General features: G+C 39.9%; 1 protein-coding gene across 1 annotated transcript; it reads left to right on the top strand.

The window, feature by feature from the left end:
• Window positions 1-1,836: 1,836 nt before the first annotated feature.
• Window positions 1,837-15,379, top strand: mier2 (mesoderm induction early response 1, family member 2). The gene is made up of 13 exons (XM_020081435.2): window positions 1,837-1,932; window positions 3,817-3,952; window positions 5,282-5,395; window positions 5,567-5,678; window positions 6,678-6,757; window positions 7,224-7,293; window positions 7,576-7,727; window positions 7,958-8,039; window positions 9,293-9,387; window positions 9,460-9,590; window positions 10,682-10,818; window positions 11,514-11,610; window positions 12,464-15,379. Exons 2-12 carry the CDS (start codon window positions 3,926-3,928, stop codon window positions 11,567-11,569), a joined length of 1,056 nt encoding a protein of 351 aa, XP_019936994.2. The 5' UTR covers window positions 1,837-1,932; window positions 3,817-3,925; the 3' UTR covers window positions 11,570-11,610; window positions 12,464-15,379.
• The last annotated feature ends 1,527 nt before the right edge of the window (window positions 15,380-16,906 follow it).

The following is a 16,906-nucleotide window of genomic DNA, read 5'->3' as shown; positions in this document are numbered from 1 at the left end:
TGACATTGTGAAAAGAAACACCAGAACATGCAGTCACACTCTCCCTGAATGTATTTTGTTGTGCTTTCTCTGTGTGTTTTTGGCCTTTTGTTGAACACAAACAGTTTTTTTCTCTCTAGGGCCTTTTGACACATCGCCGGTTCACTCAGTCGATACTGACAGATGGAAAGTTGAAAATCAAGCTGTGGTGTAATTAGCAGTACCAGAGAGTAGTTTTTAGATTGAGCGCAGTGCAGAATAATGTACCTTACATTGTGCATTATTAACTCTACATTGCTTTTTTTCATGACTTTTTATCTTTTTAAAGAAAATATTTTGGTATACAGCAGTGGTGGAGGAAGTAGTCTTTTAAGCTATGTAAAAAAATAAATAGATACAAAATTCACTCAAGAAGCCTAAAAATAAAAGTATACATTTCTTACTTGAGTTAAAATAAGTACTTGCTTATAAATACACAAAGTATATGTTCTTGCTGGGTGTATCATTTTCCCTAATGCATTGGTCTACTACATAATTAACTCTGTCTATTGTATATTCTGTTTAATGCAAGAATAAAACAGGTTTTGTCATAATATAGAATGCTGTAGATGATGCTATTGAAAACACTTGGATCAGTAGATTAATCCCATTCTAACTATTGCTTACTTAAAAAGTAAGACAGGTAAGAGAAGCTGCAGTGGGTTTGTTGCTCGTTTTGTGTCAAACTCTATTAAACTGACACCTTTAACAGATAATACATGATGTATTGTTATATCATTGCCATGTGATTATTGCAGAATCGCTGCATTGTAATGTTAATGTTATCTTGGGGCATGTGTTGCGAATAGTCATTACCCTGCTTCTTACTGATGTTCATAGAGGAGTAAAAGTAAAAGTACACAAAAATAAATCTACTGAAGAAAAGTAAAGATACAAGAAAACATTTCTTCATTGCATTCCACCAGTGGTAAACAGTATATATTGCAAATCATCATAAGTAAGAGGAGACTCCAGAGATAAAGATCTCAGAGATACATTATATTAGCAGGTTTTTATTAGGCAACATAACATTAAAACCAGTTGGTCCTAACAAATGTATCATTCACATTCTTAAAAGATTTTAGGTGTTTATTAAAAAATCTGTTGCACTCAAAGTGTTATGATCCTATTTTAATCCTGCTGTTGATATCAATACTCGGGACAAGATTAGTCACCATCATGTCTATAGATCTATTTTTATTCAGTGTGGTTGAATGTCACATGTGGTCCTTATATACAGTACATATATGTCCCTCTCTATAGAGAAGACATGCATGAGTCCTAATATCTTTATCTGCCTCAGCCATGTCCTGTCCCTTCCCTCATTCACATACTAATGCATATACACTTACACTGCAGCACAAGGCAGGTTTATCTGTGTGGCACGTTTCAACAAGACAAACGTAAAATATAAAAGGCATCATGACACATTGTGAAAGCAACAGAAGAAGCATTTAAAAAGATATAGACTGAAAAATAAAAGATGCATCTGGCTCAGATCATGTCAGTATATTTGAACATGGGGGTCAGAGGTCATATATATCATAGCATGTCAAAATAGAAAACTGGATCATTTTAATGTCAGATGTTTTGTTTTCAGTTTAAGTGTGTTTTGAAACTTTAACTGTGATAAGAGCAAAATTTTTAAATGGGATATCCAAAGTGTGGGCTCGCTTTAAAACCAGAAGTGCACCGTGAAGCGGATATTTTAAGATGTTTAAAAATGGATGGAGATAAGACGGAGAAGCTGTTAAACGAGACGTGAATAAGAACATAAATCTAAAAAGTGAATAGAAGTGTGCAACCAACTGTAGCTGTGGCTGCTGCTGAGTGGTGGAGGCAATAAACGGAGCCGAGCACCAGAGCTACAACATCCGGGCAATACCCAGCCTGCGCAGAAACGGAATGGCGGAGGTAAGTGAGCGAAAACGAGGAATGCGATGAAGCGAATGATAGAGAAACTGCAGCGAATGTGAGACCCGCGTACACCCGAGACTGTTCCCCCTGGCTGCCCGCGGTGTCGCCGGCCGGTGAAAGAGAAGCTCCGGGGCCGGTAAAGCGGGAGGAAGAGACGTGAGAAGCTCCTCGGCTCTCTCGCTCCGTCTCTCCCCCCTCTCCGTCTCCGCGTTCTCGGCTTTAAAGAGCCACCCCCCCACCCGCCAGCCTCGGTAGTACCGCCGTAGAAAACAATGGGGGCAGCTCGGCGGGGTCTACAACACGGTGGTGCTGAAAGTGTTTCAGGTGCGCCGGCCGGAGAAGTGAGGGGAAAGTTGGGGGGGGGAGATGTCACGACGCGGCGGCGGCGGCTGAACTCCGGTCGTGTGTTTCTCTGAGTCTCAGCTAGTTTCCTTGTGGTGCCGCTCGTCCGGAGCGAGAGACGTTCAGCACCAAGTCACAGGAAAGCGCCGCCGGTCACCCACACCCGGTCTGAGCCCGCCGGGCTGGGAGAGGCTCCGCTCGGTCCACACGTTCACCGGACTCCGCTCAACTTCTCTGTCCGGAAACCGTGTCGCTCTGCCTGTTATCTAACAGCAGGAGCGTCGGCACTTTATCTCATGCAGGGCCGGAGAGTTGAGCTCATCATGTGGCCTCTAAAGTTTTTCACTTCTGTATAACGTGGCCTGCATCATAGACACATGCTCTGTGAGGTCTTAATCCCTTCATTTTAAAGCCTGGGGATGATAATAATCAGAATTTAAACTATTTCACAAGGGTCAATGTATCTTATTCAACTTCGTTGTACACAGTTCTATTTTAGTTCTTTACCTTCTTTACACTTTTTTATACAGATATAACTTTATCTTTTTCTCTTTATCACTTTCCCTCTTGTATTCTACTTTATAATCAGGTTTACTTTGCTTGAAAGTTGTTTTAAACTTAGACTTTCAGATTTAAAATTGATTTATCTTAATTTTGTCTCTGTGTTGTTCCTGATGTACAGCACCTCAAAGCTGACCCCTGTGTATGAAATGTGCTATATGAATACAACTGCCTTGCCTGATGATGATAATAATAATAAAAAATAACCTTTATTCATATAGATCATTTCTAAACACAGTTACAAGATGCTTTATAAGTTAAAAAATAATTAAACTGAAGATGAAAAATCAGAAACAGTCAAAAAGCAAACAATTTAAAACCAACCAACCTGCTCACGCAGCAATAGTGCACGGATACCAAAATAAAAAATGAGGAAAAAGTAAAACCACCACAGAATAAAGTAAAAGTAGGAGGAGGCACAAGAGAGATTTCAAAGAGGAGTGACCCTGACTGTATCCTAATGATCCACTCAGTGAAATTTCGTTACTAGAGGAAGTTCTCAGGCATAAAACAAATGTGGTTTAGAAGTTGATCTGCTGACGGATGAGCCAGGATCAGCCACATGTTGATCCCATGTTGTACGTGTGTGCACGTACTTCACACACGTACACAGGAATGTGCTGTTCTATTGTATTGCATTACCATGCTGTTTTACATGCCTAGAGGGATACTCATAAAAATAATACTGTGTGTGTGCGGTTGTGTGTGTAGTCCAGGTATAAGTATCGTGTATATTAGTATGTTGTAGGGACTTGAATCTTTGTACACAGTCACATTATGGGGACTTGTCTTCCATATGGGGACAAAAAGCAAGTCCCCATAATGTGAATGATTAGATTTTAAGGGAAGACGTGTTAATGTTTGAGGTTAGACAAGTAGTTACTGGTTAAGGTTAGAGTACGTTTCCAGGAAATCAATGCAAGTCAATGTAATGTCCTCTGAAGTCATAGAGACGTGTGTGTTTGTGTGTGTGTGTAGGTGGGGTCTAGTGGAGCGTGGATGAGGTACAGTGATGAAGACCCTCAGCAGGAGAAGCAGAAGTCTTAACAGGCCTTAAGAGGAGTTGGAGGTGAACGCTCCTCGCCCCATGAAGATGGCAGCACAGTCCCACACTGTACGGTCAAGTTCAGCCACACCTGTATATGTCAAAGCTGCTATTTAAAAGCTCTATTTGTTTAAAATATCATTTATGTTGCAACCAATTCATGTCGTCATACTTAGGTATGGCGCGGTTACCGGTTTTCCGCTATACTGTGATAAAATCCCTGACGGTTAGTTATACTGTTTCAAGCTTGATTACATCGTTACCGTGGTGATTTGGTTGATACTCTCCTTTCAACTTAAGTTAAGTGCAGTTTGTGTTGTAAAAACGTGGCAGAAGCAGCAACAGGTACTGTCAGTGCTTCAGATTTGTTTCAGTTGTCTGAGCAGACAAAGTCAGAAGTGTGTTTTTCGAGTTGACGGGGGGTCGGCGGCAGCTGCTTTTTCTAATAAATTTTGAACATTTTCCGTGCATTTTAACAATCCCGCAGAAATACTGATAAATGCTACACCTCATCCATTCATTCCAAAACTACATCACAGCACATGAAGTCTGAGACAGTGAGCTCATATTTGTACCTGCTTGCAAGAGTTGTTCTCATCATGCTTTTTTCATTGTTTTTTGTAATTTAGCGTTGTTTAAGATTTTTTCTCTGGCTTTTTATGCCTTCATTATTAGGCAGGAAAGGATTAAGTGTGAAGGGGGAGAGAGCAGTGAAGACCTGCACCAAAGGGCCAATTTAGAACTGAACCTGCTGCCGCTGCAGGAGGTACTCAAGCGTTTGAATCCCATTTAGCATAATGTGTAAACAAAACCTTGTTTAACCTGCTGCACTTGTTAACCATTCTTTTTGACAGTAAATTTCCGCACATTTACTATATATTTACATTACTATTCCTGTTATCACTATATTACAAAATAGTTTTGTTGCTAATAAAACCTAATAAATTAGCTGTACATCACGGCTACCTGTGCCCATTTTACAAAAATTTAAAACAGAAATATGGCTCAGCTTAATATCACATTGAAGACAGTTGGAACTGTAATCCTCTTCCCAAATTGCATGGATAAGAACAAACTTCCTTTGGAAACTGAGCTCAAGAAATCATATGATACACAGCTGTTAATTTTCACATCTGGAGCCTTTTTCTAGAAGAGAGTTTACTAAGTTATCTGCATGACTTTGGCGAATAAAATTCCATCACACGTGGAACAGTGACTTTGCAAACTGACTGAGAGTTGTATTATTTGGGCAGAGGAGGGAAAAAATACCAAGAGCAGTTTATAAGTCATTTTACTGACTAATACGTAGAGGTCATTTTCATGTGGTTGTCTTCCTTCTTTCACTCCATCCCCTCTCTCCACCTGTCGCTGTCTTCCCCTGTGACTTTCTGTTTGTAGGCCAGTGAGCTTCCTCTGGAGGAGCTGCTGGCTCTGTATGGATATACAGTGTCAGATCCAGAGAAGGAGACCTGTCAAATGGCTGCCAGCCTGCCAGGCATGACACTGGACAAGGTGAGACATAAATCAAACACCACCAGCACATACAAGATGCCTTATTCTTATCAAAGTTTATATTTGGATTTATTTATTAAAAAACAATCAAGAAGATGTTATGAAGCATTATGTTTTATTCTACTTTGTTCTTTGCTGTGCTCTATCATTGACATGTATTGTTCTGTTTAGGATCAGCTAACACAGGATCTCTTTCCTGGGGAGGAGGAAGAAGAATCATCACCCGATGATCTCACCCCCTCAGTCACCTCAAACACCTCAGATCTGCTCCGGCATCTCCAAGGTGTCACACACACACAGATTAACACATGGCTATATAACCTTTAACATGATCGTATTTCTCCCAGATAAAGAAAAGTTTAAAAAGAGAGTTTGGTTCATAACTTTGATTCAGATGGAACCGTTTTCACAGCGAGGGCCTTTTTCTGATAGCTTCAATCAAATAACGGACTTCCCTTGAGCCTCTGGTATTGGTGGAATATTTTCTCACCACTAAATCGTTTCTCAGCTCTGAGTGCAGCCTGTAACTCATTACTTGATCCTATACTTCAATAACAGTACCTGCTGGGCTTTATTGTGTTACAATGTTTTTGAACCCTCTGATTTGTTCCTGTATAATTTCATATGACAGTCTCAGCATGGCATCATCTACTGCCTTATTAGTTTCCTGTCCATAAGACTGAATAAAGTCAAAGTCACTGAGACATTTCTTAAGTGAAGGATATTCAGTAAAATGGAACAACCCCTGGCTGTGATTGTGTTTGAAATGAAAGACAGTATTTGTCCACAGAACGTTCTGAAAAACTGAACATGTGGCAGGTTTGCTGCTTTTTTGTCCTTTATTTATTCAGGAGAGATTGACTAAGAACACAGTTTCTCCAAATGGTAAAGAGAAGAGAGCCTTGTTCCTCTTTGGCTCTTTTTTCATATATTCACTGCGTTGTCCTGAATTGTATTTTTACTGACTGAATGACATATATTCTATATATTATTTATTTAGTTAACACCCACCCTGTCTCTATAGCTTTGAATGCTACCAGCAGCTGTCACAGCTGGGTTTCACTATAGAAAGAGAATTGAACCTCAGCAGGATCTATGTTGTTAAGTGATGGTTAATGATAAACTGAAGAATAAAACAAATCTTTCAATTTCAGATTCTTTTGAAGTTATTGTGATTTGTTGGCATAAAGATATGACTTTTAGTCGGCATCACTTTTGAATTAATCTTGACATACAGTATTTGAATAGATCACCCTCCTCTCTGATGTTTTGCTTCTTTAAGGTGGAAACAAAGACACATTAGTCAGCTCATCAGATGAGGAATCTGACGATGCCTCTATTCCCTCCAATGAAGAGCACAAGGTACTGACGTCTGTAACACATATCTCACTGTGACTATGCAGACTCGATGAGTGATTTGAGGTCAAAGAGATATTAAGCGTACTGCACAGGAGAGAGAACCAGAAAAGAAAAGATCAAAGTACAACTTTTTTTCCGGTCTGTCTTACCCTTTGATCCTTGTGACCGTTGGAGGTCATCACAGCTTCAAAAGTTGAACACATTCTTCCTTCTTTTACACCTGTAGAAAGCTCATACATCTTGGCAGTGAGGTGAACCAAACCTAAACTAACCTCTTGGACATAGTTCCCTGACCTAGCCACAAATCCACATGTAAGCCACTAATTTACCAGACTTGATGTAATGTAATGATTCAAATCTGGTTTGTCCATTTACAATAGCCTGAGAAATGATCTGTCACCAGAACTACCACACAGCTAAATCTCATCTGTGACACATTTCAGAACTCTGTGTTTGATTTTTTTCTCAGGAGATCATGGTTGGCTCCATGTACCAGGCAAAAATCCCTCCACTCAATCCGTATACCTACCAGGAAAAGGGTAAGCAACATATATTATCATCCTCTCGGAACAATTTTGACAGTTGTTTCATGTAGGTTTAACACATGTGAACCTTATATGAAGTTGCCTAAAAGTTATTTCCAGCTGATTGAAGCCTTCATGTGTAGACCTTTCTGAATTCGGCTTCTCGTGTTGATATCTAAAAAGACACATTCATTATTTTCTCTCTTTAAATATCCTTACCCTTCCTCCTCTCTCATTCTCCACCGTCTCCTCATCCACTTTCTCTGCTCTTTCCACTGCCTCTCTCTTTCTCTCCAGTCTACAGCAGCGAGGACCAGTTGCTGTGGAGGCCAGGTGTTCTGCCAGTGCAGGAAGTGGAGGAGTTCTTGTTGAATATACAGAGACCACATCGCAAGGAGGGGACAGCACGCACATCCATGCAAGCTAACACTGTCCGTGACAACGAACAGGTGTGTTATGTAATGTCAAGTGTCATCAAAGTCCCACTGTGCATTTACACAACTCATAGCTTTTGAGCAGTGCACCATGTGCTTCAACAGAACCATTGAGAATGTTGTGGTTTCGGAACCACAACATTAATTATAATTCATACATTAATAATAAGATATTCACCAAAATAACAAACTAGTTTTAGGAAAATATTCTTTAACTCCATTCTTTTTCTTCTTTTGACGTCCAGGCACTGTATGAACTTATAAAATGCAATTTTAATGCAGAAGAGGCACTGAGACGATTACGCTTCAACGTGAAGGTGGTCAGTGGTAAGAACCTTTTTATGTTGTTTTAGTGTTTTACAGCTTTCTGTTTGTTGAAGGTGTGTGATTTGGGCCGTGGTTCCATAATGACCAGGGTGTTCTGTGGGTCTCAAAATAGTCAGTTTAGCTGTATTCAGACATGCACTAAACTCTTGACATTTGATGATTTGTACAGCAGAATCCATAAATTATATCCTGCCTCCTTCATGCACTACCCAGGCGACACCCCTCGCCTGAATGTTGCAGACATTTCCCTTTGTTGTGAAAACGTCTGACCCCGACAATCTCCTGCTGCAATCATTTTCCAGAATTCACATCTAAAACGTCCTTTGTTAGAGCAGCACCTGAGCCATCAAATGCTCAATTTTCTTGCTGCAAAGTATCTTACATTGTCTTGCAATGTGAGAGCCACAAATTAGTTAGCAAAATATTTATTCCTCTCTTTGGTAAACAATACCAAACCTACACACCTTACTGACTGTCAGCTACTACATCCATCTGCAAAATCTGTTGATGCTGATTATGTGGAGGATGCAAACTTGTTCCTAAGATAGCCCCTGGAATATAACCGTTTAAAATCCTTGACTTTGTTTAGCTCAGAGATGAGTAGGACTATAGGTTCTCATTAAGCAAGTGTTTCTCAAGGTGAGGTCAGTAACCACTCTGCATAACATACAGAGAAGCAAATGCACTCCCTCCAAAGTAATTTTCCAATGGAGGACACTGCAAAATGTCACTGTATCTGATACCGACTCAGTGCAACACCAGCTGCTGACCTCAGAGCTGCAATAGAGGAAAAGTTCACTGTTGTGGCCTCATGACCTCTAGAGCATGGTGACACATTCACACAAGTACCGAAACTTTGCCTTCCATTCACTCCCAATCTGTGCGGGCGATGGGATGAAAAAAAAAAACTGCCTCCTGTGGTAAATCAAATCTGCAGCGAGGCTTCGTGTGGAGTTCACCTTTGGTGAACTTTGACCCGCAACATTCACCTGCATTCGCATATGCGTGACAGTGTCTGTATTCAGATTAGATGTAGTTTGGATTTGAGAAGCAAAAAAGCTGCCCACCACTGCTTCAGACAGACCAGGCCGTAATCCTACATGGTTCCGCACCCTGAATGTGCAACTCCACTTTATATCATCTGCAGCACGAAGCACAGATGGCATTAATTTAAAAAGCAATTTCAAATGGATGCTGTACTCCTAAATGTATTTTTATGTGTAGCACTATGGTTCTACTGGTACTCTTTACAGATGAGCTGTGTGCCTGGAGCGAGGAGGAGTGCAGGAACTTTGAGCAAGGCTATCGAGTTTACGGGAAAAACTTCCACCTCATTCAGGCTAACAAGGTGAGGTCACAATCAATTACCTGACACGCTCATTCTACGATGTAGCATACACAACCTTTTCTTTCTCCTCAGGTACGAACGCGCTCTGTAGGAGAATGCGTGGAGTATTACTACATGTGGAAGAAGTCCGAACGTCATGAGTATTTCACCCAACAAACCACTAGGCTCAGCCGCAAGAAGTACAGCCTGCAGTCAGGGAGCATGTGAGTGCTGCTGGGACACGAACAAAGTCACAGTCTATTCAGGGTTCATGTGTTTGATAAATATGTACAAAGATTACGCCTCAGCTGAAACATACATGATTTATAGACGAGCATGTGAATCCGCAATTTCTGAACCATGTGAAGCCATGCTCCATGTTTTTTTCATGCAGCACGTCTACTCGTGGAGTGAATGAGGTTAATTTCAATTAACTGATTAGGAGTAGCTTTGATTTACTATGTAATGTGTGTTCAGCACTTGCACATTGAAAATGCCAAACTACTGATATTCCTGCTACAAAGAAAATAGCAACTTTTAGACTGAGTCAAAGTCTATTAAGGACGGATAGGCTTATATTCTGTTGCAGGGTATATTTACTGCATGTGGCTGACTGAACCTCCCATTAAATCTCTAACAACCATATTCTGTTGCATTAGGGTATGTTGATCTATTCATTTATACATTTCTTTAACTATAACTTTTAATTTCACACTTCAAGGCTTCACTAACAATAATCCTCCGTCTATCTGGTTTACTTTCTGTGAGTAACTGTTTTTAGGGTCTGTCTTGAAGTAATGTCTCCTAAACAGAATTGGTTTCACCCAAATTACAAAATATGAAATAGTCTAGAAAGAAATGTCATGTTTGTTTATTTTTGATTTTCTTATTCCTTGCGCACTAAGACAAGTGGACATTCACTTTCATCGTATTGGAATGGCTGCCAAATTCACAGCTATTGATTTCACTTAAGAATGCAAAATCCATTCATCCATCCATTATCTATACTGTTTATCCTTCGAGGGTTGAGCTGTAGCCTTTCCCAGCTGACACTGAGCGACAGGCAGACTCGACCTTGCACAGGTCTCATGCAAAAATAATATGAAGAACTTGGGTGCAGATGGTCGACTCAGAAGATGGGAAGGGAGGAAGGATACTAAGGCTGATAATAATAACCTCATTTAAGTATCTAATTTGCCTCACTTAAATGTTATGGCAATATTATTGTTTTTAAAAAAGTTCTCCCTCTCACTCCAGCTTTTAACTGATGACACACACGTTCCTGTGCTGACAGTGGTTGTGTTGTGTGTTGCAGGGAGGATGGAGACCAGGATGGGGATGTTGGGGAGCTGGAAGGAAGCAACAATTCCTCAGGCCTGTTGTCTCACAGCTCCATGGGTCCGGGGCAGCTTGAGTCCCCGTTACCTCCACAGACCAACCTGGACAAACAAGGTAACTTAGAGAACCAACATAGTGAGCAGTTTATAATGGCGCAAGGGTACAGCCAGTAAAATATTTTGTTGGCCTCATGTTCACAAAAAAATCACGTCCACCATAAAAGCTGAGAAAATTACCACTTCAGTTTCATTTGAAGTTTGAGCACCATGAAACACCTGACTCTACAATTCGGCAAATGCAACATACATGTACATACAGGTACATACAGGTGATTCATATGGATGGGGTCTTTTTCTTCTTGCGTCTTCACTCATTTGTCAGGTTTCCTTTAATTTGTCACCTCTTTATATATAAAACAATCCCACACACAGGATGTGTAAGTAGGAGTTTGTGACTAACGTGAAAATCTGTTTTGCGTCTTCATCCATTTTTCTGTTTATAAATAATATTTTGTTTACATGAGAGAACAAATACATTTTCCAAATCACATAATGAAACCCATCATGCAGTTCTATAGATTTGATTTTATCATATATATTATATCATTATATAATTAATTATTTTGATGACATGGTTTGCCTTTTATTTTGACATCACATATTCATTATCTTATGTCCCCATGTTACGATTCATTTTGTCTCATCTATGTTTTTCCCATCTCCCCATTATTTTCTTCATTTTGTGTGTCTGGTCTTGGTGTGCGTGTGTGTGCGTGTGTAAATGCTGTGCATGTTGCCATGGTGCTCCAGAGGAGGAGGGCCGTCCCCGGCGCAGACGAACTCCCCGCTTTCTCTTAAAGCCTTGAACTCATCCACACAGGCCTCAGAAAGCAGGCTGGGCCTGCAGGTAAAGGAATCTTAAAGAGAGACAGAAATAATCTTGTGACTGGGATCCTTTAGAGGCACTTTGAATCATGTACTGTGTTTTTGCAAATTCTTTTTTACTCATTACAGTTTGAGAAGCAGATTTGCTAAAAGTGCAACAGGTGGATAAAATGTGTATCATTTTTATCTCACTGTGACAAAAGGGAACGTGTTTACTCTCCGTACATGAATGCATTCACCAAATTTCAATGTAAACATGTACAGTACATGAAACCCACAGCATAAGAATATTATTGGAGCTTAAAGCAACACGCAGGGTTTTTTAACCTAAAAATAGCAGCTTAAAATTAGTTTGATGGTTCACTGATTTGAAATGTAGAGAATGTTTCCTCTTACATTCCCACTCCTCACCCTGAACGTATACTTTGCTTATGCAACTTTAGTGAGCTGGTATGATCTCCTGTGAGTAGTTTGTAACTATTAGTCGCAGCTTAAACTGCCAGAATCAGTTCCAGCAAGTTCAAGAGAAATGCTGAACTGTAGATCAGTTAAAAAGACTCAGAGGTCTTTAAAAAGCAACAACATTCATCTCCAATATCTTCTGGTTCAGGAAGCCAGGGATCATGGGTAATATCCACCGTTCAGTTGTGTTACAGTTCAGTTCAGGTTTTCTTTTTTTTTCTTTCGTGAAAACCACTTAATCATTCACACTCAGAGCCCGACAAATTTAGTCAATGCTTTTGTCTACAGAGGGCGCTGTTGCTCAAGAAAAGTTACATAGTGTTGCTTTAAATGAAGTATTTGAACATCTTTTTTGCACTTGCAAAAATGTTTTACATTTAAACATTTTTCTAAACTCTTCTGCATGCGTGCAGATGGTGAGCTGGTGATGGGGCTGTCAGAGCTGTGTGGAGACGGATGTCCTCAGCAGCTGTTTGGCTGTCCCTTCTCTCTGCAGCCCCTGGACGACCTGCGGGATCCCGACTCAAATAGTTGTTGTCCCTCAGCTCCAGTCCAGCTCCAGTCCCAGCCTTCTGCCCTGAGCTCCCAGTCGGCCTGCGGTAGCCCCCCGTGCTGCCATGACGACGACTGCCTGCAGGGCTCCTGCTTTTACCAGCTACACATGCTTGGTGGACCTTTTGTTCCCGAGGACCCTGACTGTGCACCTAGTGGTGCGACCGGTGGCCCTGGGCTGCAGGTGGAGTTTAGCCTGCCATCTGCCTCCCCGCCCTCGTCTACTCTCCTCCCGTCACACTTCCAGGCGATTGGCGGCCTGCAGCACCCCTCAGCTCTCCAGCATCGCTCTCTGACACAGTGAGGGGAAATTGAATCGTAATGTTTGTGGTTTGCCTTTTGTCAAAATCCTTGATTGGTGTTGGTTTTTAAACTGACTCATACAAGCCCGGACAAAACGTGCATTTACCGAACTTCGTGAAAAGGATGGACCTGCTCCCTGAGCTGGGGGCGTTGCTCGTATCTGAATCCTCTTTTCAAACTGATACACTTGAACTCTGTCCATTGTGTTGATCACTACTGTCAGGTTTTGATTGTGTGTTTATTTAAAACAGTTTATCACCACAACCTGCGCCAGGGCAACGCTGTTGATTGGCAGTGACGAGAGCTGCACTGACCACACAAACAAACGTCATCTGTGGTTTTTCTAAAACAGAGCCGTGACTGACGATGTGAACAACCATTGCTTTCTTATTTATCACGATGGAGAAGTTTGACTTCTAAAGTCGACATCCAACGTTTCTTTCTTAGTGTTCTACTAATAGCTCGGCACTTTTGCCTCTGACTCCGTTCAAATCTGGTATTCACATCCGTCCTGAGTGAGCCAATCACAAGCGGACAGCTCGAAGTACATACAAACACATCCAAATTCATCTTATCACTCAGACCACATTCAGAAGTGGCCACATTCTTTTCACTGTGTGAGCACAAGCGTCCTGGGACGCACATGAAGGACTGTCTACTCAGCTGATGTCTCTGACCTGCTACAGTTTCACATTGAATTTTAATACTTAATATTTTTACATATTTACTGCCACAGTATCAACACCACCATAATGATTTCCATATATTGTTTTTAAGACCAGGTCTGAACAGGGCCTCCGTTCAGTGCCACAGGGAACACAACAGCTGGGAGTAATGTAAAATCTGTCAATTAAAACATTATATGATGGTTAATTTATTACATTAAAGACTCAGCCCTAATAGTTTCTGTCTTCGGTTTCTCCTGCATCTCCAAACCTACAACCTCCTCCACTCCAGCTGTCTGTAAACCTTGAGTCGATCTTTCTGTAGAAATTTGTTTGATTTCAAAAACCTGAACAAGATCTTCTATGCTTTCTTTCAAGCTTTATAGGAGCAACAAGGAGCACAGTGATTTTTCGGGGGGGGGGGGTTTTCTCACTCTTCAATTTGGCTTTTGTCAAAACCTTTCATCCTTGTTCTTCCCTGATGATTTAGAAATGTGCAATGCTTACTTGTCATTTCTGACAACTGTTTCTATCATGTCGAATATTTAGTCCAGTGAAGAGCCTGACCTCTGACCTGGAGAGGTGGTTCAGAATAAAATATGTTGATGTAAAATGTACATACTAAGCTACGCAAATCACTGAATCCAAATTCACCTACTCAGGTTCTGCAACTTTGAAGATTTCCATGATCAGTCATCCAGAACTAACTTTGATGGTCGTACGTACAGTTAGAGAAGTGATTATGTTGAAAGTAAAGTAAAAAAGACAGACTGGTTGGGCTCCAAAAGAACGTCCTAAAGTAGCATTTAAGTTTTCTGACTCTTTGAAAACCAACAACAAGGAAGCAACTTTCAAGTAAAGTCCAGTCCATTAAGATATGGAACAAAGCAAAAGAACAACTGCAACATTTTTATTGTCAGAGCTCTCTCTCCCTTTTCCCCTCTGAAATGTTTCCATGAGCATCTTTAATGACCTTGACCTGAAATGATGAAATATACTGATAAGTGTCACATGTGTATGTGCATTTAAAACATCTAATAAGTGTTATTTTTGCAATACAAATCTCTTAAGTGCTGCATAAAATCTGTTCACGTGGCCCTGTCGGAGTTGTCGAGCTGTCATATGAATTTTGAGAGGGACAAACATTTAGACTCACTGCACTTTTTGTGTTACGAAATTATTTATTATAGTATTAGTTATAGTCAGTTCACCATTTTATAAAGTGAATTAAAATTGAGACAATCTGGTTCATGCAGAATATTTAGCCGTGATGTGATGGTACAGATGTGAGAAATTCAAATTGTAAAGATTATTAGAGTAAATATTTCGTGATTATTTTATGTTACACTGAATAAAAATAATTCTAAAAATATGTTTACATATTTCACGAAATCCTGTATTGATTTGTACGTTCATTTGTACATATGTGGTTTTCTGCATGTCAGTATATTTCAGTCTCTGAAGAGGTAAAAGGAAAGTTACAGGGGAATGAAAGGATTTTTCAGGGTTATTCTTCCTTTTTCATCTGTTCATCTATTTATTCTTTGTCTGTAACTGTGTGAGCTCTTTCTGTGATCCCTGTGTTACGCCAGGCTGGTTTCAGATCAACGTGTGTCGTGTCTTTGACTGTTTACTTGAGAGGAGTTCAGTACAAGACCACAGAGGCAGCGAGGAAGAGTAGAATTACTGCCTTTAGTTCTTTCTTTGTTTTTGCTTTTATTTCTTAGCTTCTGCTTTGTCTGTTATGTTTTATAATGATTATATTTTGTAAAAGAAAAAACTATTAAAATGAACAATGGTGAAATATTAGGATGTATTGCTTTTGTATCTGATGCTGCACCTTCTCTTGTGATAGAGAAAAAATGAATATATGCAGATGGAAAACATCTTTTCAAGTCCTGCAGCTACTTTTCTCTCAACAATAGCAAACTAGAAAAATGTAACTCAGAAACACGGAGTTAATATTGTATTCATGTTCAAAAACAAATCCTATATATTAGATATATTTATTTACCTTTGTAGGTTATTTGACAGAGAACTTATCGTTGATGACAGGTGATGGGGGGGGTTAAGCACATTATTTCACAGCACCCTCTAGTGGATTATGGGAAACTCTATTCCAAACTTAAAACAAATAAGATACAGACTTTACAAAAGGACTCAAAAGTTAATTTAACTTGTTAACGTTGAGTAATTCTCAAAAATTGTAATTTTTGTTTTCAATCTTCTATCTTCTACATACTTTACCGTCAAATAAAAATATTCAAATCAAACATTTCTTTAGTACGGGTTCTCTGATCCTGATAAAACTACAGGGATTATGGTGAAAGAAACGTTTGGATTTGTTTAGTTCAGTCTGGATAGTACAGCTTCAGTTGCATTAATGTTTTTAATACAGAAGTTATATGAAAAGAACAAGAAGTGCATGCAGAGTGTGGTAGAGCAGGAAGAGCCATGTGATGTAACTGCAACTGTCCTGTTTCTCCTCTGACCTCCTGTTCTCCAGGTTTCACAGGCTGATTAGGAGCTTTGTGTCGCCAGCTATCTATCAGGGGGAATAAATACAACATGGCCATGTAGGATGCATCTGAGAGAACACCTATATAGTGTTAATGTTTTAATTATTCTGCAGTCAGTAAACAAAAGAAGATACAAGATACATTTCCAACATAATAACTAAACCACACTGTTTTAGTGTGAAAGAAAAATAGCAAAAAGCTGCTTTGTTCACCTGATTAATCAGCCCTGACTGTAAATAATACATACAGTAGATGAGGCCAAATAAGTAGAGTTGTCTCTCCTGAGTATGTGTTGCTGATTCAGACAAATGTAACGGTGCATGCAGAGGAAAAATATCTCATTGGTGCCAGCAAAGGCGAAAACGTGCACTCAGTCAAAAATTTGTTCCAAAAGTCAATTGATAAATGTAGAAACTTTTTTGTCACAATGAAATGAAAAGCCTGCTGACCAAATTTTAAAATGTGCAGTGCAGTCTGGACAGTACCTGTTACATTTGACAGGATAAAACTGAGAGTAGGGTATTCATTATACATTCTTATGTGTAATGGGTCATGCTGCATAAATAGCGCATTTAAAAGCTCACATTTTTCGGGGGAATAAAATAGCCAAGATAAAAGATATTGATAATTCCTTTAGATCCTCCAGTGAAGTCCAACCTTCCAGACCCTCAAAACCCCAACACGGCTCATCCTAAAAGACTAATAATGACATTCTGTTATCTCTACCTCACTGGTGCTGAATCAAAAAATGTGTCTTCATCTTTTTTTCAATTCATTCTTTTCAACTCTTCATCCACCAGAGACCTCCACCTGTCTG

This window comes from Paralichthys olivaceus, chromosome 3 (assembly GCF_024713975.1).
Source record: "Paralichthys olivaceus isolate ysfri-2021 chromosome 3, ASM2471397v2, whole genome shotgun sequence".
Lineage (NCBI taxonomy): Eukaryota > Metazoa > Chordata > Actinopteri > Pleuronectiformes > Paralichthyidae > Paralichthys > Paralichthys olivaceus.
The sequence above is the reverse complement of the archived record's forward strand: the minus strand, read 5'-3'. Positions and strand labels throughout refer to the sequence as shown.